Source organism: Pelophylax lessonae, assembly GCF_965119305.1.
Source record: "Pelophylax lessonae genome assembly, chromosome: 3".
Taxonomy (NCBI): Eukaryota; Metazoa; Chordata; class Amphibia; order Anura; family Ranidae; genus Pelophylax; species Pelophylax lessonae.
The window spans coordinates 183049560-183073415 of record NC_138770.1 but is presented as its reverse complement, the minus strand read 5'-3'; the positions used below and the strand labels follow the sequence as shown (position 1 = coordinate 183073415).

The following is a 23856-nucleotide window of genomic DNA, read 5'->3' as shown; positions in this document are numbered from 1 at the left end:
TGGGTATGGTGCGGGATGCTGTGTGTACTAAGTATGGTGCGGGATGCTGTGTGTACTAAGTATGGTGTGGGATGCTGTGTGTACTAAGTATGGTGTGGGATGCTGTGTGTACTGGGTATGGTGCGGGATGCTGTGTGTACTGGGTATGATCTGGGATGCTGTATGTACTAAGTATGGTGTGGGATGCTGTATGTACTGGATACAGTGTGGGATGCTGTGTGTACTGGTTACGGTGTGGGATGCTGTGTGTACTGGGTATGGTGTGGGATGCTGTGTGTACTGGGTATGGTGTGGGATGCTGTATGTGCTGGGTATGGTGTGGGATGCTGTGTGTACTGGGTATGGTGTGGGATGCTATGTGTACTGGGTAGGGTGTGGGATGCTGTGTGTGCTAGGTATGGTGTGGGTTTCTGTGTGTACTGGGTATGGTGTGGGGGGCTGTGTGTACTGGGTAAGGTGTGGGATGCTGTGTGTACTGGGTATGGGGTGGGATGCTGTGTGTACTGGGTATGGTGTGGGTTGCTGTGTGTACTGGGTATGGTGCGGGGGACTGTTTGTACAGGGTATGGTGTGGGGGGCTGTGTGTACTGGGTATGGTGTGGGGGGCTGTGTGTACTGGGTATGGTGTGGGGGGCTGTGTGTACTGGGTATGGTGTGGGGGGCTGTGTTCATTGGGTATGGTGTGTGGGGGGGGGGGGGTGTACTGGGTATAATGTGGGATGTTGTGTGTACTGGGTATGATGCAGGATGCTGTGTGTACTGGATATGATGCAGGATGCTGTGTGTACTGGGTATGGTGAGATGCTGTGTGTACTAAGTATGGTGTGGGATGCTGTGTGTACTGGGTATGGTGTGGGATGCTGTGTGTACTGGATACAGTGTGGGGTGCTGTGTGTACTTGGTATGGTCTGGGATGCTGTGTACTAAGTATGGTGTGGGATGCTGTGTGTACTGGATTCAGTGTGGGATGCTGTGTGTACTGGGTATGGTCTGGGATGCTGTGTGTACTAAGTATGGTGTGGTATGCTGTGTGTACTGGATACAGTGTGGGAGGCTGTATGTACTGGATACAGTGTGGGATGCTGTGTGTACTGGATACGGTGTGGGATGCTGTGTGTACTTGGTATGGTCTGGGATGCTGTGTGTACTGGGTATGGTGCGGGATGCTGTGTGTACTGGGTATGGTCTGGGATGCTGTGTGTACTGGGTATGGTCTGGGATGCTGTGTGTACTGGGTATGGTCTGGGATGCTGTGTGTACTGGGTATGGTGGGATGCTGTGTGTACTAAGTATGGTGTGGGATGCTGTGTGTACTGTGCATGGTGTGGGATGCTGTGTGTACTGTGCATGGTGTGGGATGTTGTGTGTACTGGGTATGGTGTGGGATGCTGTGTGTACTGGATACAGTGTGGGGTGCTGTGTGTACCAGTGTTAATTTTGGCAGCAAATTTCAATTTAGTTTTAGTCTTAGTCTTAGGACTAAAATGGCATTTTAGTTTTAGTCCTATTTTAGTCTTCTGCAAGTGTTTTAGTTTTAGTCGTATTTAGTCGACTAAAACTCCAGTATATTTTAGTCGACTAAAACTCATTTTAGTCATCTATAATCAAATGGGTGTAGTTCAATTGTAATTTGTAATGCATTATTTAAGCATTTCTCTACAATTTCCAAACTCATTATATACTACTGCTGGTCCTGGAGTGAAAAATCTAATATGTTATTATTTATGCTTTGAGCATGCACCAGTGTTAATTTTTGGCAGCAAATTTCGATTTAGTTTTAGTTATAGTCTTTTGACTAAAATGCCATTTTAGTTTTAGTCGTATTTTAGTCTTAAGACTAAAATGCCATTTTAGTTTTAGTCGTATTTTAGTCATCTGAATTGTGTTAGTCGACGAAAACGTTTTAGTTGGTTTTAGTCGACGAAATTAACACTGGTGTGTACTAGATACAGTGTGGGGTGCTGTGTGTGTACTGGGTATGGTGGGATGCTGTGTGTACTAGATACAGTATGGGGTGCTGTGTGTTTACTGGGTATGGTGTGGGATGCTGTGTGTACTGGATACAGTGTGGGGTGCTGTGTGTACTAGATACAGTGTGGGGTGCTGTGTGTGTACTGGTTATGGTCTGGGATGCTGTGTGTACTAAGTATGGTGTGGGATGCTGTGTGTACTGGGTATGGTCTGGGATGCTGTGTGTACTGGGTATGGTGCGGGATGCTGTGTGTACTGGGTATGGTCTGGGATGCTGTGTGTACTGGGTATGGTCTGGGATGCTGTGTGTACTGGGTATGGTCTGGGATGCTGTGTGTACTGGGTATGGTGCGGGATGCTGTGTGTACTAAGTATGGTGCGGGATGCTGTGTGTACTAAGTATGGTGCGGGATGCTGTGTGTACTAAGTATGGTGTGGGATGCTGTGTGTACTAAGTATGGTGTGGGATGCTGTGTGTACTGGGTATGGTGCGGGATGCTGTGTGTACTGGGTATGATCTGGGATGCTGTATGTACTAAGTATGGTGTGGGATGCTGTATGTACTGGATACAGTGTGGGATGCTGTGTGTACTGGTTACGGTGTGGGATGCTGTGTGTACTGGTTACGGTGTGGGATGCTGTGTGTACTGGTTACGGTGTGGGATGCTGTGTGTACTGGGTATGGTGTGGGATGCTGTGTGTACTGGGTATGGTGTGGGATGCTGTGTGTATTGGGTATGGTGTGGGATGCTGTATGTGCTGGGTATGGTGTGGGATGCTGTGTGTACTGGGTATGGTGTGGGATGCTATGTGTACTGGGTAGGGTGTGGGATGCTGTGTGTGCTAGGTATGGTGTGGGTTTCTGTGTGTACTGGGTATGGTGTGGGGGGCTGTGTGTACTGGGTAAGGTGTGGGATGCTGTGTGTACTGGGTATGGGGTGGGATGCTGTGTGTACTGGGTATGGTGTGGGTTGCTGTGTGTACTGGGTATGGTGCGGGGGACTGTTTGTACAGGGTATGGTGTGGGGGGCTGTGTGTACTGGGTATGGTGTGGGGGGCTGTGTGTACTGGGTATGGTGTGGGGGGCTGTGTGTACTGGGTATGGTGTGGGGGGCTGTGTTCATTGGGTATGGTGTGTGTGGGGGGGGGGGGTGTACTGGGTATATTGTGGGATGCTGTGTTTACTGGGTATAATGTGGGATGTTGTGTGTACTGGGTATGATGCAGGATGCTGTGTGTACTGGATATGATGCAGGATGCTGTGTGTACTGGGTATGGTGAGATGCTGTGTGTACTAAGTATGGTGTGGGATGCTGTGTGTACTGGGTATGGTGTGGGATGCTGTGTGTACTGGATACAGTGTGGGGTGCTGTGTGTACTTGGTATGGTCTGGGATGCTGTGTACTAAGTATGGTGTGGGATGCTGTGTGTACTGGATTCAGTGTGGGATGCTGTGTGTACTGGGTATGGTCTGGGATGCTGTGTGTACTAAGTATGGTGTGGTATGCTGTGTGTACTGGATACAGTGTGGGAGGCTGTATGTACTGGATACAGTGTGGGATGCTGTGTGTACTGGATACGGTGTGGGATGCTGTGTGTACTGGGTATGGTCTGGGATGCTGTGTGTACTGGGTATGGTCTGGGATGCTGTGTGTACTGGGTATGGTGCGGGATGCTGTGTGTACTAAGTATGGTGCGGGATGCTGTGTGTACTAAGTATGGTGTGGGATGCTGTGTGTACTGGGTATGGTGCGGGATGCTGTGTGTACTAAGTATGGTGTGGGATGCTGCGTGTACTAAGTATGGTGTGGGATGCTGCGTGTACTAAGTATGGTGTGGGATGCTGTGTGTACTGGGTATGGTGCGGGATGCTGTGTGTACTGGGTATGGTGCGGGATGCTGTGTGTACTAAGTATGGTGCGGGATGCTGTGTGTACTGGGTATGGTGTGGGGGGCTGTGTGTGCTGGGTATGGTGCGGGGGACTGTTTGTACAGGGTATGGTGCGGGGGGCTGTGTGTACTGGGTATGGTGTGGGGGGCTGTGTGTACTGGGTATGGTGTAAGGGGGCTGTGTGTACTGGGTATGGTGTGGGGGCCTGTGTTTACTGGGTATGGTGTGGGGGGGCTGTGTGTACTGGGTATATTGTGGGATGCTGTGTGTACTGGGTATAATGTGGGATGCTGTGTGTACTGGGTATGATGCAGGATGCTGTGTGTACTGGATATGATGCAGGATGCTGTGTGTACTGGGTATGGTGGGATGCTGTGTGTACTAAGTATGGTGTGGGATGCTGTGTGTACTGTGCATGGTGTGGGATGTTGTGTGTACTGGGTATGGTGTGGGATGTTGTGTGTACTGGATACAGTGTGGGGTGCTGTGTGTGTACTGGGTATGGTGGGATGCTGTGTGTACTAGATACAGTGTGGGGTGCTGTGTGTGTACTGGGTATGGTGTGGGATGCTGTGTGTACTGGATACAGTGTGGGGTGCTGTGTGTACTAGATACAGTGTGGGGTGCTGTGTGTGTACTAAGTATGGTGTGGGATGCTGTGTGTACTGGGTATGGTCTGGGATGCTGTGTGTACTGGGTATGGTCTGGGATGCTGTGTGTACTGGGTATGGTCTGGGATGCTGTGTGTACTGGGTATGGTCTGGGATGCTGTGTGTACTGGGTATGGTGCGGGATGCTGTGTGTACTGGGTATGGTGCGGGATGCTGTGTGTACTGGGTATGGTGCGGGATGCTGTGTGTACTGGGTATGGTGCGGGATGCTGTGTGTACTAAGTATGGTGCGGGATGCTGTGTGTACTAAGTATGGTGTGGGATGCTGTGTGTACTGGGTATGGTGCGGCATGCTGTGTGTACTAAGTATGGTGTGGGATGGTGTGTGTACTGGGTATGGTGCGGGATGCTGTGTGTACTGGGTATGGTCTGGGATGCTGTGTGTACTGGGTATGGTGCGGGATGCTGTGTGTACTGGGTATGGTGCGGGATGCTGTGTGTACTGGGTATGGTGCGGGATGCTGTGTGTACTAAGTATGGTGCGGGATGCTGTGTGTACTAAGTATGGTGTGGGATGCTGTGTGTACTGGGTATGGTGCGGGATGCTGTGGGTACTGGGTATGGTCTGGGATGCTGTGTGTACTAAGTATGGTGTGGTATGCTGTGTGTACTGGGTATGGTGCGGGATGTTGCGTGTACTGGGTATGGTCTGGGATGCTGTGTGTACTAAGTATGGTGTGGGATGCTGTGTGTACTGGGTATGGTGCGGGATGCTGTGGGTACTGGGTATGGTCTGGGATGCTGTGTGTACTGGGTATGGTGCAGGATGTTGCGTGTACTGGGTATGGTCTGGGATGCTGTGTGTACTAAGTATGGTGTGGGATGCTGTGTGTACTGGGTATGGTGCGGGATGCTGTGTGTACTGGGTATGGTCTGGGATGCTGTGTGTACTGGGTATGGTGCGGGATGCTGTGTGTACTGGGTATGGTGCGGGATGCTGTGTGTACTGGGTATTGTGCGGGATGCTGTGTGTACTAAGTATGGTGCGGGATGCTGTGTGTACTAAGTATGGTGTAGGATGCTGTGTGTACTGGGTATGGTGCGGGATGGTGTGGGTACTGGGTATGGTCTGGGATGCTGTGTGTACTGGGTATGGTGCGGGATGCTGTGTGTACTGGGTATGGTGCGGGATGCTGTGTGTACTGGGTATGGTGCGGGATGCTGTGTGTACTGGGTATGGTCTGGGATGCTGTGTGTACTGGGTATGGTCTGGGATGCTGTGTGTACTGGGTATGGTGTGGGATGCTGTGTGTACTGGGTATGGTGCGGGATGTTGCGTGTACTGGGTATGGTCTGGGATGCTGTGTGTACTAAGTATGGTGTGGGATGCTGTGTGTACTGGATACAGTGTGGGATGCTGTGTGTACTGGGTATGGTGTGGGGTGCTGTGTGGTGTATACAGGGTATGTGACCACTGCAACATCTTAATACATACTAAAGAATTAGATTAGTGGATAGGAAAACCTGTGTGGACTGTGAAATATCACTCTCTGCTGTTCTAGGACAGTTTATGTCTTTAAATATCTAAAATTGACTTCCTTTACATTTCTATCTGTGAACTTTATTACTCATTGATATTACCAACCAGCTCATGATGTTTTTATTAATTTAATGTACTGATGCCCAGCTGGCACCCATTATCTATGCTGGTTTAGCTTGATGGTATGCTGCAGCATCCTATTTCTTTCTGCTTTGTGAACACAGCATGCAGGAAATTTCTCCTTACCTTTGGGCCTTTTCAGTCAGCCCTTTTTTTTCTGTAAGCATCCACTTATCTTTTGCAGGCTCTGAAGAATGTCCCATATACTCTGCTAACAGACTGTTTTCTGCTTTCTGTGTAAACTGACAATAATAAATGATTCATTCAAGGAATCAGGCGGCTGCTGATTTGTTTGCAAGTTCAACCTGTGAATAGCAGTGATATGTAAGAATTACTGATGATGTGTGTATTAAGGAAAAGCTATCTTGTAGGTTTGTCAGGTAAACTTTGGGATGACTCTAGAATATACTGTATACTGACATCAGAACATAGTTATCAATAATTCACACCAAATGCCTACTCTTTCCTCATTACTATAAACCAGGGGTCCTCAAACTTTTTAAACAGGGGGCCAGTTCGCTGTCCCACGGACACTGTTGGGGGCCGGACTATAGTTTGAAAAAAATATGAACAAATTCCTATTTACATGTTTTATTTGTAGTGCACAAAAAACAGGAAAAACAATACAATATTTAAAACCATGGCCTCAGGAACTAATGTGCAAGCAGTGCCATGGGGATTTCACACCCCGGACCGGTAAAGCCATGACCCGATGTCCCACAGCGGGTGATTGCAGGACTCCGGGGTCAGTGGGACTGGGGGGGGGTGTAAGATCACCTAACAGATTTTCAGTAAAGTTGAACTTACACTTACCTGTGGACATGGTACAGGGGGGAGATGGTAAGAGGCTGTGGACATGGTACAGGGGGGAGATGGTTAGAGGCTGTGGACATGGTACAGGGGGGAAATGGTTAGAGGCTGTGGACATGGTACAGGGGGGAGATGGTTAGAGGCTGTGGACATGGTACAGGGGGGAGATGGTTAGAGGCTGTGGACATGGTACAGGGGTTGTCAGAGGCTGTGGACATGGTACAGGGGGAGATGGTTAGAGGCTGCGGACATGGTACAGGGGGGAGATATGAGGCTGCGGACATGGTACAGGGGGGAGATGTCTGAGGCTGCGGACATGGTACAGGGGGGAGATGTCTGAGGCTGCGGACATGGTACAGGGGGGAGATGTCTGAGGCTGCGGACATGGTACAGGGGGGAGATGTCTGAGGCTATGGGCATGGTACAGGGGGGAGATGTCTGAGGCTGCGGACATGGTACAGGGGGGAGATGTCTGAGGCTGCGGACATGGTACAGGGGGGAGATGTCTGAGGCTGCGGACATGGTACAGGGGGGAGATGTCTGAGGCTGAGGACATGGTACAGGGGAGAGATGGTCAGAGGCTGCGGACATGGTACAGGGGGGAGATGTCAGAGGCTTGCGGACATGGTACAGGGGGGAGATGTCAGAGGCTGCGGACATGGTACAGGGGGGAGATGGTCAGAGGCTGCGGGCATGGTACAGGGTGGAGATGGTCAGAGGCTGCGGACATGGTACAGGGGGGAGATGGTCAGAGGCTGCGGACATGGTACAGGGGGGAGATGGTCAGAGGCTGCGGACATGGTACAGGGGGGAGATGGTCAGAGGCTGCGGACATGGTACAGGGGGAGATGTCAGAGGCTGCGGACATGGTACAGGGGGGAGATGTCTGAGGGTGTGCACATGGTACAGGTTGGAGATGTCTGAGGCTGCGGACATGGTACAGGGGGGAGATGTCTGAGGGTGCGGACATGGTACAGGGGGGAAATGTCTGAGGCTGTGGACATGGTACAGGGGGAGAGATGTCTTGAGGCTGCGGACATGGTACAGGGGGGAGATGTCTGAGGTTGCGGGCATGGTACAGGGGGGAGATGTCTTGAGGCTGCGGACATGGTACAGGGGGAGATTGTCAGAGGCTGCGGACATGGTACAGGGGGAGATGGTCAGAGGCTGCGGGCATGGTACAGGGGGAGATGGTCAGAGGCTGCGGACATGGTACAGGGGGAGATGGTCAGAGGCTGCGGACATGGTACAGGGGGAGATGGTCAGAGGCTGCGGACATGGTACAGGGGGAGATGGTCAGAGGCTGCGGACATGGTACAGGGGGAGATGGTCAGAGGCTGCGGACATGGTACAGGGGGAGGTGGTCAGAGGCTGTGGAAGGGACTTACCTGGCCATGATGAGAGGCACGCGCCACTGCTGGGCCACTGCAGTTCTTTACTTTAGATTTAAAAATTACGCCATTACATCACTGCTGACAGAGAGGAGGTGGGACCGATTACTTGCTGAGAGGAGACAGGACGGAGAGGAGGCGGGCGGAGGCGGGACGAAGTGCTTAGCTGGGAGGAGGCGGGACAGAGAGAAGACATCCTCGGGTCTGAGAGGGGGCGGAGGCGGGACGAACTGCTTAGCTGGGAGGAGGCGGGACGGAGAAAAGACATCCTTGGGTCTGAGAGGAGGCGGGGCGGAGGCGGGACGAACTGCTTAGCTGGGAGGAGGCGGGACGGAGAGAAGACATCCTTGGGTCTGAGAGGAGGCGGGGCGGAGGCGGGACGAACTGCTTAGCTGGGAGGAGGCGGAATAATTGTAATAATGCAGAGCTGGCTGATTAAATTTTTTCTCTACCTCCGTTCCGTCTCCTCCCAGCTAAGCAATCCGTCCCGCCTCCTCTCAGACCCGAGGATGTCTTCTCTCCGGCCCGCCTCCTCTCAGCTCCTCTCAGCACTCGCAAAAAAAAAGCAGAGAGCGGCCGTTTCAATTGTAGGTTAGGTAGCCTCGGCGGGCCGAGTTCCGGACCCTGGCGGCCGTATGCGTCCCGCGGGCCGTAGTTTGAGGACCCCTGCTATAAACAGTACATGTGCTGCAAGCAATGTGCTCGCTGCGTGTGTGAGCATGGACACTTGTGGGCATGTGGTTGGGAGGAAGTCTCATAAGATAAGTGTATAAGAGTATAAGTGCTGCCAGCATTGCCGCAGAGGTTGAAGGGGTGGGGGGTCACCCTATCAGTGCTCAGGCCATACGCCACACACTGCATTAAATTGTTCTGCATGGCTGTCCTTCCAGAAGGAAGCCTCTTTTAAAGATGATGCACAAGAAAGCTGCAAACAGTTTGCTGAAGACAAGCAGATTAAGGACTTGGATTACTGGAATCCTGTCCTGTGGTCTGATGAGACCAAGATAAACGTATTTAGTTCAGGTGGTGTCAAGTGTTCGTGGGGGCAACCAGTTGAGGAGTACAAAGACAAGTGTTTCTTGCCTACATTTAAGCATAGCGGTGGAAGTGTCATGGTCTGGGGCTGCACGAGTGATGCTGGCACTGGGGAGCTACAGTTTATTGAGGGAACCATGAATGTCAACATGTACTGTAAGATAATGAACCAGAGCATGATCCCCTCCCTTCTGAGACTGGGCAGCAGAGCAGAATTCCTACATAAGGACCCCATACACACTTTCAAGACAACCACTGCCTTGCTAAAGAAGCTGAGGGTAAAGGTGATGGACTGGCCAAACATGTCTCCAGATCTAAACCTTATTGAGCATCTGTGGGGCATCCTCAAATGGAAGGTGGAGGAGTGCAAAGTCTCTAACATCCACCAGCTCCGTGATGTCTTCATGGAGGAGTGGAAGAGGACTCCAGTGGCAACCTGTGAAGCTCTGGTGAACTCCATGCCCAAGAGGGTTAAGGCAGTGCTGGAAAAAAATGGTGGCCACACAAAATGTTGACACTTTGGGCCCAATTTGGACATTTCCAGTTAGGGGTGTACTCACTTTTGTTGCCAGTGGTTTAGACATTAATGGCTGTGTGTTGGGTTATTTTGAGGGGACAGCAAATTTTACACTGTTATACAAGCTGTACACTCACTACTTTACATTGTAGCAAAGTGTCATTTCTTCAGTGTTGCCGTATGAAAAGATATAATAAAATATTTACAAAAATGTGAGGGGTGTACTTACTTTGTGAGATACTGTATAACACCCATCCAGATCATTTTGAAAATCTAAAACGGGTAGCCTGATTAGTTAGTATGGATAATAGCTCTAAGTCTTCCTCTTGTGTAGCTGATTTATAAATTGGATCCAAGGTTCAATAAACGGTGAATAAGATTGGTTAATACTGGCATTGATTTCGTTTTTACTTCAGGCTTACTGTCTGCTTAGTCTGCCATTAGTGTTTTTCCTCCATTTCTTGTTGCCATCAAAAAAATCTTTTTTTTAATTAAATATTTATGCTGAGTTGTTCTGTGCTACGGATCTAACAAACATACTTGATAAGCACTTCATCTGCAAGGTTATTGTGATCTCATCTCATAAATATCATATGTAAAAGAGACAAGGCCACTGCAGTGTTTTATACACATACATAGGCATGCTGAGGTTTATCTGATGGAAAATTCCTGTGGGCTACAACTGGATTATCCTATGGCTGCTAAAAGCAAAAGTAATATAAGATGCGTCTCTTACCAATAAGAGATCTGCTAATTGAATGTGATTGAATGTTGCACTGCCAAACAGACCACAAGGTTTCTTTCCTTTGCTCTGTTTCCGTGCATATACAAATTGTTTGTTTTCTTTCCTTTATGGCAGAGGTCTCCAAACTGGCTAAAGAAAGGGCCAGCTCATTGTCCTTCAGACTTTAGGGTACTGGATTGTGCCCAGTGAGACTAATCAATGCCCGATCTTTGGTATTAGAGGAAAAAAAAGTTGGTGTCAGTAGTGCAATAGTACCCTATTTTTGTTGTCAGTTGCAGCAACTATGCCCCATTGTTGGTCTCAATGGCAGTAATTATGCCTCAAGGGTCAGATAAAAGCAAGCAAAAGGCTGCAGTTATGAGACCACTACTCTAGGGAAAGGGAATGATCATTAATACAGCTTGGAGCTTTAGGCCCCTTTCACACAGGCATTTTGGTCAGGTTGACTTGTCAATTTTTCAGACAGACCTGATCAGAAGGACGGACAGACTTGTGTCCATTTACACCCGCCTACCTACGGATTCGATCAGATCCAATGCAAAACGGAAAAGGATGCAGATCTGGAGGACCAGATTGGAGGTAGCCTGATGTAAACGGACAGTGGAGTCCGTTTACACCTAGCTGCCCATAGTGCTCAGTGGTGTCTGCCCTGTCTGCTCTGCATATACTGAGCTGGCACAGATGTGACATCCATCCAGCTCAGGTGTGATCAGCAGGGGATCTGTGAGCGGATACCCTGCTGATCAGAGTGGGTTCCGCCTTAGGGCCCTTTCAAATGGGCATTCGATCAGGTCAGTCTGTTAGTTTTTCAGGGGGAATCTAATCGAAAGCTCTATGCAGCTCTGTCCATTTACATCCACCTTCTTCCGAGTCCTTCCAGGTCTGGCAAAAGAAACATACCTAAACAAGACCGATCTGAGTTAGTCTGATGTAAATGGACACAAGTTTGTTTACATCTTACCTCCCATAAAGCTATCACAGTTCCACCTGTGCCTGATGTGTAAATGCAGACACACATTTAATGGGCACGGATGTCAAAACACTGATATCTGACCCGTTTGGCTCCAGTTCAGCAGGAGATTCGCTCATGGAACAGTCACTCTTTATGAAAGAGCCCTTAGGATGGAGCAGCTTTGGGTAAGCAGAGGTATGCAGCGGTGCTGGATCCTGAAAGAACAGGAATTGTTCAGTGGAATCTCTATTGGCAGATGAGCATACAGTAATTGCGGGGAGGAGGGTGAGTGGACAGCTCATTTCCCCTGGATCATCTTGAAGAAAGGACTAGCAACTGAAAAAGGTTTTCAGATATGTCAGATTCATTTTTATATTTCAATCTGCTTATTGAAAGTTTTCGGGTGTAAATAGAGAAAGAAGACAATATACAAAACCAAAAATCTCCTTTTCATACAAGAGACATGAGTAACATTCTCAATATCTACAGTATATGAATAGAACTCATAACAGTTATATATAGGGCTGATACTAATGATTATTTTCATAATCGATTAGTTGTCCGATTATTTTTTTCGATTAATCGGATAAAATAAAATTAAAAAATACTCAAAAGTGTTCCATAAAATTTAGTTTCATAAGTAAAGTTTAAAAAAAAGACAATTTTATTCTTGAATATCTCTATGCAGTGGTAAAAACAAATAACCAGCTATGATAAGAAGATATATACCTGTGCTCAAATCCCAATAGCTTGTACATATATTTAAACTATCAGGCGCTAAAGGGGTGTGACCACATAGTAACACTACACATTCTGGATGTATATATGTGAACTAAAGATCCCTGTTTTTTATTGCATAGTCTGCTGGAAAGGGTGTAACAGTTGCAGAGGGTCCATCCAGAATTTGGAGCTATATGGTGAGGGAACAAAATATCTAATCTACTCTAATAACAGACAGAAGATATATATATATATATATATATATATATATATATATATATATATATATATATATATATATATATATACACACACTAGTGTTGCACCGATACCGGTATTGGTGCTGATACGAGTGAAAATGCTCTGATACTAAAAACTATACCTTTTTTGGGATTTCATTGACTTGCATTGAGTTCTGTTAAATGAAGTCGCAAGCCGCAAAGAATTTAGGAGGTCCAAATTGCACTGATCTGCGGCTTTGAAATCACGCTGAAGTAGCGCAATTTCAAAGCCATAGAAGAACTGTTCTTCATAATTGTAAAGAAAAAGAAAAAACTTTTCATTAGTCTGAAAAAAAAAAAAACTGTCACGACAATAAAAATAGGTATCAGTAATTAATATCGGGGAATACTTGAGAAAAAGTATCAGTACTCGTACTTCCTGTTCTGGGGTGCTCTGTTGGCACTACTTGCTCCTCCTGTCTTGAAAGTGCCCCTATAGCAAGCCGCAAAGTATAATATAAAGTTCCCCTATAGCATAGATATGGGACTACATGTACCATGATAAATTGCTCCTCACACATTCACAAGTACATTCACATTCACTGATATGTATGGAGGATATACTGAGCTGTATGTGTGCTGCACATTGTATACTGTCATGTATGGGGTGGGGTGTACTGAGCTGTATGTGTGCTGCACTGTGTATACTGACATGTATGGAGGGTGTACTAAGCTGTATATGTGCTGGACTATGTATACTGACATGTATGGATGGTGTACTGAGCTGTACCTGCGCTGCACTATGCATACCGACATGTATGGAGGGTGTGCTGAGCTGTATGTGTGCTGCACTGTGTATACTGCCATTTATGGGGTGGGGTCTACTGAGCTGTATGTGTGCTGCACTGTGTATACTGACATGTATGGAGGGTGTACTAAGCTGTATGTATGTATGTGTGCTGCACTATGTATACTGACATGTATGGAGAGTGTACTAAGCTGTATGTATGTATGTGTGCTGCACTATGTATACTGACATGTATGGATGGTGTACTGAGCTGTACCTGCACTGCACTATGTATACCGATATGTATGGAGGGTGTACTGAGCTGTATGTGTGCTGCACTGTGTATACTGCCATTTATGGGGTGGGGTGTACTGAGCTGTATGTGTGCTGCACTGTGTATACTGACATGTATGGAGGGTGTACTGAGCTGTATGTATGTATGTGTGCTGCACTATGTATACTGACATGTATGGATGGTGTACTGAGCTGTACCTGCACTGCACTATGTATACCGACATGTATGGAGGGTGTACTGAGCTGTAGGTGTGCTGCACTGTGTATACCGACATGTATGGAGGGTGTACTAAGCTGTATGTGTGCTGTACTATGTATACTGACATGTATGGAGGGTGTACTGAGCTGTATGTATGCTGCACTGTATATACTGACATGTATGGAGGGTGTACTGAGCTGTATGTGTGCTGCATTGTGTATACTGACATGTATGGAGGGTGTACTAAGCTGTATGTGTGCTGCACTATGTATACTGTCATGTATGGACGGTCTACTGAGCTGCACATGTGCTGCACTATGTATACAGACATGTATGGAGGGTGTACTGAGCTGTATGTATGCTGCACTGTATATACTGACATGTATGGACGGTCTACTGAGCTGCACATGCGCTGCACTATGTATACCGACATGTATGGAGGGTGTACTGAGCTGTATGTATGCTGCACTGTATATACTGACATGTATGGACGGTGTACTGAGCTGTATGTGTGCTGCATTGTGTATACTGACATGTATGGAGGGTGTACTAAGCTGTATGTGTGCTGCACTATGTATACTGTCATGTATGGACGGTCTACTGAGCTGCACATGCGCTGCACTATGTATACCGACATGTATGGGGGGTGTACTGAGCTGTAGGTGTGCTGCACTGTGTATACCGACATGTATGGAGGGTGTACTGAGCTGTATGTGTGCTGCACTGTGTATACCGAAATGTATGGAGGGTGTGCTGAGCTATATGTGTGCTGCACTGTACTTCCTGATATGTAAACAAATAATGCATTCTGTATGCAGGCCAACTAATCCGGTAACCAACTAATCGATTATAAAAATAGTTGACAACTATTTTCATAATCGATTAGTTGTCGATTAATCGATTCATTGTTTCAGCCCTAATTTTTAGACCCTGGTCTAAACTGTTTGATCTATTTTTAGATCCTAGATCTATTTTTAAATCCTGGTCCAAACTATTTGATCTATTTTTAGATTCTAGATCTACTTTTAGATCCTGGTCCAAACTGTTTGATCTACTTTTAGATCCTTGTCCAAACTGTTTGATCTATTTTTAGATTATAGATCTATTTTTAGATCCTTGTCTAAACTGTTCGATCTATTTTTAGATCCTAGATCTATTTTTAGATTTTGGTCTAAACTGATCCGATCTATTTTTAGATCCTTGTCCAAACTGTTCGATCTATATTTAGATCTTAGATCTATTTTTAGATCCTGGTTTAAACTGATCCAATCTATTTTTAGATCCTTGTCCAAACTGTTCGATCTATTTTTAGATCCTAGTCCAAACTGTTTGATCTGTTTTTAGATCCTGGTCCAAACAGTTCAATCTAATTTTAGATCCTAGATCTATTTTTAGATCCTTGTCTAAACTGTTCGATCTATATTTAGACCCTAGATCTATTTTTAGATCCTGGTCTAAACTGTTCGATCTATTTTTAGATCCTAGATCTATTTTTAGATCCTTGTCAAAACTGTTTGATCTATTTTTAGATCCTGGTCCAAACTGTTCAATCTATTTTTAGATCCTAGATCTGTTTTTAGATCCATGTCGAAACAGTTAGATCTATTTTTAGATCCTAGATCTATTTTTAGATCCTAGTCCAAACTGTTCGATCTATTTTTAGATCTTAGATCTATTTTTAGATCCTGGTCCAAACTGTTCTATCTATTTTTAGATCCTGGTCCAAACTGTTCGATTTAATTTTAGATCCTAGATCTATTTTTAGATCTTTGTCTAAACTGTTCGATCTATTTTTAGATCCTAGATCTATTTTTAGATCCTTGTCTAAACTGTTCGATCTATTTTAAGATCCTAGATCTATTTTTAGATCCTGGTCCAAACTGTTCAATCTATTTTTAGATCTTGGTCTAAACTGTTCGATCTATTTTTAGATCCTTGTCCAAACTGTTCCATCTATTTTTAGATTCTAGATCTATTTTTAGATCCTTGCCTAAACTGTACCATCTATTTTTAGATCCTAGATCTATCTTTAGATCCTGGTCCAAACTGTTCAATCTATTTTTAGATCTTGGTCTAAACTTTTCGATCTATTTTTAGATCCTAGAAGATCTATTTTTAGATCCTGGTTCAAACTGTTCGATCTATTATTAGATCCTGGGCCAAACTGTTCGATCTATTTTTAGATCCTGGTCTAAATTGTTCGATCTATTTTTAGATCCTAGATCTATTTTAAGATCCTTGTCCAAACTGTTCGACCTATTTTTAATTCTTAGATCTATTTTTAGATCCTGGTCTAAACTGTTTAATCTATTTTTAGATCCTAGATCTATTTCTAGATCCTGGTCTAAACTGTTCCATCTATTTTTAGATCCTAGATCTATTTTTAGATCCGGATCAAAACTGTTCCATCTATTTTTAGATCCTGGTCTAAATTGTTCGATCTATTTTTAGATCCTCAATCTATTTTTAGATCCTTGTCTAAACTGTTCGATCTATTTTTAGATCCTAGATCTATTTTTAGATCCTGGTCCAAACTGTTCAATCTATTTTTAGATCTTGGTCTAAACTGTTCGATCTATTTTTAGATCCTTGTCCAAACTGTTCAATCTATTTCTAGATCCTTGTCTAAATTGTTCGATCTATTTTTAGATCCTAGATCTATTTTTAGATCCTGGTCCAAACTGTTCGATCTATTTTTAGATTCTAGATCTATTTTTAGATCCTTGCCTAAACTGTACCATCTATTTTTAGATCCTAGATCTATCTTTAGATCCTGGTCCAAACTGTTCAATCTATTTTTAGATCTTGGTCTAAACTTTTCGATCTATTTTTAGATCCTTGTCCTTGTCCTTGTCGATCCCCCGCTGAAATAAACGGAGTCCGTCTGATGGACCGGATTGTGTGAAAGGGGCCTTAGGTGACATAGGCTATCCACTGATGGACTACAACTTGAAATCTTACTGATTTATTTATCCCAGATTGTCATAAAAGAGTTCTATAATTATAGAAAAATGTTTGGCTCAGAGTGCACATTACCATGTAAAATGTACATTAATACCATCACCTTGTTTTTGTGTTTCCAGATCTGCTTCAATGCCCAGGGCTCCCGCATCTTAACGGCCAGCTCAGATAAGACTGCGCGCCTGTGGGACCCTCACACAGGACAATGTGTCCAGGTACTAGAAGGACACACAGATGAGATTTTCTCCTGTGCTTTCAACTATGAAGGAAACACCATCATTACAGGCAAGTCTGCTGTTTATGTTACAACCTCGTTGTACAATCTTGTTGTAGTCTCCTTTAGATCTAACAATATGTAATGTATGCAATTGTATTACATACTATGGATCTAAAGGAGATTGCACAACCAGATGTGTGTGGCCAGCTAAAGGTGACTCCTCTAATATAAAGAACAGAATTCCCTCTCTCTTTTTTTTTTTTTTGTAATATTCCACATAAATGCTGAAACAGTTTTGGAGACAGAATAACTATTTTGTTTCTGTCATGTAAATTGAAGGATTTAGGCCCCTTTCACACAAAAGGTCCAATCAGGTCTGCCTGTCAGTTTTTCAGATGGACCTGATCGGACCCTCCTTTCAGTCTCATAGACTGATGGGTGTAAAGCACTTGTGTCAGTTTACACCCACCTACCTCCAATCCGACTTGGTCTGCTAAGAAAAAAAAAAAATTGAAAAGGATCTGCCCCCTACTGTGTAGGCAGATTGAATCGGAGAGACCTGTCATCTGCTAGCTCTGCTCTAATCAGCAGGTGATCAGCAGACAGATCTCCTGCTGATCTAACTGGAGTCCGCACAGCATGAATGGGGTCTAACAGTTCTGAAACCTTCATGATACCAAGGCCTAGGATGGCATTATGTAACTAGAACAGTGGGGTTCCACAATTTTCACACCTCCCATTTTTATTCTTGAACAGTCACATCTGCCTTTCCATGGAGGTTGGTTTAAGGTGTTGGTGCTACCTGTGTGTATAATAGTGCTGGGGCATTTTCCTGACCACTACTAGAACGGAAGAAGTTGCTTGTATAATCTACAAAAAATCTTTAACATTATAGAACAAGCCCAGTTGATTCAAAGTACTACTAGATGTACCATGACCTGGGTAAATGAGAACTTTCACAGACATATTTACCTGGATGAAAATATATTCTGCCAGGAAAATAGTTTGAACAGTTTTGGATTCACGTGCCTGTCAGGACAGAGGGTGATGATGTCATCTCACTGCTTAAAGATGCTGTTAGTTGCTGAATCAGATGACTCTGTGTTCTATTCCTGTGCTTGGGAAGATTTCTAGTGATTTCAACACATATGAAGATGCTGGGTGTCTCTTGACATCAAAAGATGTCCTGCTTGGAAGTAAGGGGAAGTCTCCCCAATAAAGACATATGCAATAAGTACCTGATACAGGCTGTATCCTTTTCACGCTCTATCCACAACAAAATTGAGCCGAAGTTGAGATTTATTTGTACAATATTTTTTTTTATAAAAGTATATGATTTGATATAATATATTAATGAACTATATATATATTTTTTTTTAACAGGGAGTAAGGACAACACATGCAGAATATGGCGTTAGGTGTTATTTCCGTATCCTCCATCTAAAATAGCAGGGCAGCCAAAATATGACACGCATAATGATTGTTTCATCTTGAATTGTGACCTCATCCTGCATCCTCTCCATGAGTGGTATTACATTTACTATCACAGAGTGTTCCAGTCATTTGCTCCAGTAGAAGATCTGTCTAGATCTTTCATGTTGACATTGCTTGCGTTACTGTATATTGATGTTTTTACTTTGCAAAGCTGACTTTTTATATTAGTGTTTTTAAACTATTTTTCATTAAAATATCTTAACATATTTAAATTGGATGTAACTTGCATTTGTTCTTGATGAGTTTACTAACAACATGCAAAGTCTGATTTAGTAAATCAGCAAATTAAAAAGTCAGAGTGTGATGGAACATTTTTGGAACATCTAGTAACCAGGTTCAGGTTTTGCTCGTGTGTTCTAAATGTGCTCAGTGTATACAGAGATTGCTGGGGGATTTCTTCAGTTCTCTCTGCATACAGTAATGTAATAAAGCATTAATATCTGTCTGTGGTCATCATCCTCTGCATTGGAAATAACATAAATAGTCATTGACTACTGGCTCCCCTCTAAAGCTGACAACTGAGGCGGGATTAGAGCCCCTATTTATTAGAGACTGTATGTTCTCCATTTGTGGAGTCATAATTCTCGTTGGGAGTTACAGGAGGTGGCAAGGTTAATTGGCCTTCCTAGAATATGCCATTGTGACTCAAAGATGGGTATGTACAGAAGCTGTGGACTTTTCTATAAAAAAAAAAAAAAAGTTGTAATGCACTAAAACACATTGATTATCATGTGCAATCTAAGTGCATTGGAGAGGCATTCCAAATGAAAAGAAAAGCAACACGCAACACTTATAGTATCTCACAAAAGTGAATACACCCCTCACAGTTTTGTAAATACTTTATTATACCTTTTTTATGTGACAACACTGAAGAAATGACACTTTGCTACAATGTAAAGTAGTGAGTGTACAGCTTGTATAACAGTGTAAATTTGCTGCCCCCTCAAAATATCTCACCACACATCCATTAATGTCTAAATCGCTGGCAACAAAAGTGAGTAAACCCCAAGTGAAAATGTCCAAATTAGGTCCAATTTGCCATTTTCCCTCGCCGGCATCATGTGACTCATTAGTGTTACAAGGTCTCAGGTGTGAATGGGGAGCAGGTGTGTTAAATTTGGTGTTATCGCTCTCACTCTCATACTGGTCACTGGAAGTTCAACATGGCACCTCATGGCAAGGAACTCTCTGAGGATCTGAAAAAAAGAATTGTTGCTTTACATAAAAATGGCCTAGGCTATAAGAAGATTGCAAAGACCCTGAAACTGATCTGCAGCATGGTGGCCAAGACTGTACAGCGGTTTAACAGGACAGGTTCCACTCAGAACAGGCCTCGCCATGGTCGACCAAAGAAGTTTAGTGCATGTGCTCAGCGTCCTATCCAGAGGTTGTCTTTGGGAAATAGATGTATGAGTGCTGCCAGCATTGCCGCACACTGCATCAAATTGTTCTGCATGGCTGTCGTCCCAGAAGGAAGCCTCTTTAAAGATGAAGCACAAAAATCCCGCAAACAGTTTGCTGAAGACAAGCAGACAAAGGACATGGATTACTGGAACCATGTCCTGTGGTCTGATGAGACCAAGATAAACTTATTTGGTTCAGATGGCGTCAAGCGTGTGTGGGGGCAGTCAGGTGAGGAGTACAAAAACAAGTGTGTCTTGCCTACAGTCAAGCATAGCGGTGGGAGTGTCATGGTCTGGGGCTGCATGAGTGCTGCCAGCACTGGGGAGCTACAGTTCATTGAGGGAACCATGAATGCTAACTTGTACTGTAACATAATGAAGCAGAGCATGATCCCCTCCCTTCAGAGGGCAGTATTCCAACATGATAACGACCCCAAACACACCTCCAAGACGACCACTGCCTTGCTAAAGAAGCTGAGGGTAAAGGTGATGGACTGACCAAGCATGTCTCCAGACCTAAACCCTATTGAGCATCTGTGGGGCATCCTCAAATGGAAGCTGGAAGAGCGCAAGGTCTCTAACATCCACCGGCTCCGTGATGTCGCCATGGAGGAGTGGAAGAGGACTCCAGTGGCAACCTGTGAATCTCTGGTGAACTCTATGCCCAAGAGGGTTAAAGCAGTGCTGGAAAATAATGGTGGCCACACAAAATATTGAGACTTTGGGCCCAATTTGAACATTTTCACTTAGGGGTGTGCTCACTTTTGTTGTCAGTGGTTTAGACATTAATGGCTGTGTGTTGAGTCTACACTGTTATACAAGCTGTACACTCACTACTTTCCATTGTAGTAAAGTGTAATTTCTTCACTGTTGTCACATGAAAAGATATATTAAAATACAAACCCAATTCCAAAAAAGTTGGGACACTGTACAAATTGTGAGTAAAAAAGAAATGGACTAATTTACAAATCTCATAAACATATATTTTATTCACAATATAATATAGATAACATTTTGAAATGTTTTGCCAAATATTGGCTCGTTTTGGATTTCATGAAAGCTACACATTCCAAAAAAGTTGGGACAAGCTAGCAGTAAGAGGCCGGAAAAGGTAAATGTACATATAAGGAACAGCTGGAGGACCAATTTGAAACTTATTCGTCATTTGGCAAAATGATTGGGTTAAAAAAGAGCCTCTCAGAGTGACAGTGTCTCTCAGAAGTCAAGATGGGCAGAGGATCACCAATTCCCCCAATGCTGCAGCGAAAAATAATGGAGCAATTTCAGAAAGGAGTTTCTCAGAGAAAAATTGCAAAGAGTTTGAAGTTATCATCATCTACAGTGCATAATATCATCCAAAGAATCAGAGAATCTGGAACAATCTCTGTGCGTAAGGGTGAAGGCCGGAAAACCATACTGGATGCCCGTGATCTTCGGGCCCTTAGACGACACTGCATCACACACAGGAATGCTACTGTAATGAAAATCACAACATGGGCTCAGGAATACTTCTAGAAAACATTGTCGGTGAACACAGTCCACCGTGCCATTCGCTGTTGCCAGCTAAAACTATAGGCCAAAAAAGAAGCCAAATCTAAACATAATCCAGAAGCGCAGGCGTTTTCTCTGGGCCAAGGCTCATTTAAAATGTGTGACAAAGTGGAAAACTGTTCTGTGGTCAGACGGATCAAAATTTGAAGTTCTTTTTGGAAAACTGGGACGCCATGTCAGCCGGACTAAAGAGGACAAGGACAACCCAAGTTCTTATCAGCGCTCAGTTCAGAAGCCTGCATCTCTGATGGTATGGGGTTGCATGAGTGCGTGTGGCATGGGCAGCTTACACATCTGGAAAGGCACCATCAATGCTGAAAGGTATATCCAAGTTCTAGAACAACATATGCTCCCATCCAGACGTCGTCTGGCATTGTCCAACATGACAATGCCAGACCACATACTGCATCAATTACAACATCATGGCTGCGTAGAAGAAGGATCCGGGTACTGAAATGGCCAGCCTGCAGTCCAGATCTTTCACCCATAGAAAACATTTCGCACATCATAAAGAGGAAGATGCGACAAAGAAAACCTAAGACAGTTGAGCAACTAGAAGCCTGTATTAGACAAGAATGGGACAACATTCCTATTCCTAAACTTGAGCAACTTGTCTCCTCAGTCCCCAGACGTTTGCAGACTGTTAGAAAATGAAGAGGGGATGCCACACAGTGGTAAACATGGCCTTGTCCCAACTTTTTTCAGATGTGTTGATGCCATAAAATGTAAAATCATTTTATTTTTCCCTTAACCTCCCTGGCGGTATGATTATGTCAGGAATTCTGTACCAAAAGCGGTACAATTTTTTGCATGGAAATTTAGCGTTATGTATTATAGGCCTACAATTCTTAGTAATTACTGACTTAAACCTGACCAAAACAAGACTCTAGTAGACATCCCAGATGTGATAAATTTGAAACACAAACACATCAATTATAATCTAATCAATAATATAATTTTATTATATAATATATATATATATATATATATATATATATATATATATATATATTATAAAATTATATTATTGATTAGATTATAATTCATACATTATATCTATCTATCTATCTATCTATCTATCTATCTATCTATCTATCTATCTATCTATCTATCTATCTGTGTGTGTATATATATATGTATATATATATATAATGTGTGTGTGTGTGTGTATGTATATATACGTACACACACACACACATATATATATATATATATATATATATATATATATATATATATATACACACATATAAATAAATATATATATATGTGTGTGTATATATATATATATATATATATATGTGTGTGTGTGTATATATATATATATATATATATATATATATATATATATATATATATATATATATATATATATATATATATATATATGTGTGTGTATATACATATATATACAGTGGGTACGGAAAGTATTCAGACCCCCTTAAATTTTTCACTCTTTGTTATATTGCAGCCATTTGCTAAAATCATTTAAGTTCATTCTTCTTCCTCATGAATGTACACATAGCACCCCATACTGACAGAAAAACACAGAATTGTTGACATTGTTGCAGATTTATTAAAAAAGAAAAACTGAAATATCACATGGTCCTAAGTATTCAGACCCTTTGCTCAGTATTTAGTAGAAGCCCCCTTTTGATCTAATACAGCCAGGAGTCTTTTTGGGAAAGATGCAACAAGTCTTTCACACCTGGATTTGGGGATCCTCTGCCATTCCTCCTTGCAGATCCTCTCCAGTTCTGTCAGGTTGGATGGTAAACGTTGGTGGACAGCCATTTTTAGGTCTCTCCAGAGATGCTCAATTGGGTTTAAGTCAGGGCTCTGGCTGGGCCATTCAAGAACAGTCACGGAGTTGTTGTGAAGCCACTCCTTCGTTATTTTAGCTGTGTGCTTAGGGTCATTGTCTTGTTGGAAGGTAAACCTTCGGCCCAGTCTGAGGTCCAGAGCACTCTGGAGAAGGTTTTTGTCCAGGATATCCCTGTACTTGGCCGTATTCATCTTTCCCTCGATTGCAACCAGTCGTCCTGTCCCTGCAGCTGAAAAACACCCCCACAGCATGATGCTGCCACCACCATGCTTCACTGTTGGGACTGTATTGGACAGGTGATGAGCAGTGCCTGGTTTTCTCCACACATACCGCTTAGAATTAAGGCCAAAAAGTTCTATTTTGGTCTCATCAGACCAAAGAATCTTATTTCTCACCATCTTGGAGTCCTTCAGGTGTTTTTTAGCAAACTCCATGCGGGCTTTCATGTGTCTTACACTGAGGAGAGGCTTCAGTCGGGCCACTCTGCCATAAAGCCCCGACTGGTGGAGGGCTGCAGTGATGGTTGACTTTCTACAACTTTCTCCCATCTCCTGACTGCATCTCTGGAGCTCAGCCACAGTGATCTTTGGGTTCTTCTTTA

At 44.0% G+C, this 23856-nt stretch overlaps 1 protein-coding gene across 2 annotated transcripts in view; it reads left to right on the top strand.

Moving 5' to 3' along the window:
• The window catches only part of DAW1 (dynein assembly factor with WD repeats 1), a 121166-nt gene extending 102478 nt beyond the window's left edge, over nt 1-18688 (top strand). The window contains exons 12-13 of one of the 2 annotated variants that reach the window (XM_082249604.1): nt 16888-17050; nt 18366-18688. In XM_082249604.1, the coding sequence (XP_082105730.1) occupies nt 16888-17050; nt 18366-18400 (198 nt within the window). In that variant the 3' untranslated portion in view covers nt 18401-18688. Of the gene's footprint in view, nt 1-16887; nt 17055-18365 lie in introns of both variants that reach the window. The other variant, XM_082249603.1, reaches the window with a different exon arrangement.
• The last annotated feature ends 5168 nt before the right edge of the window (nt 18689-23856 follow it).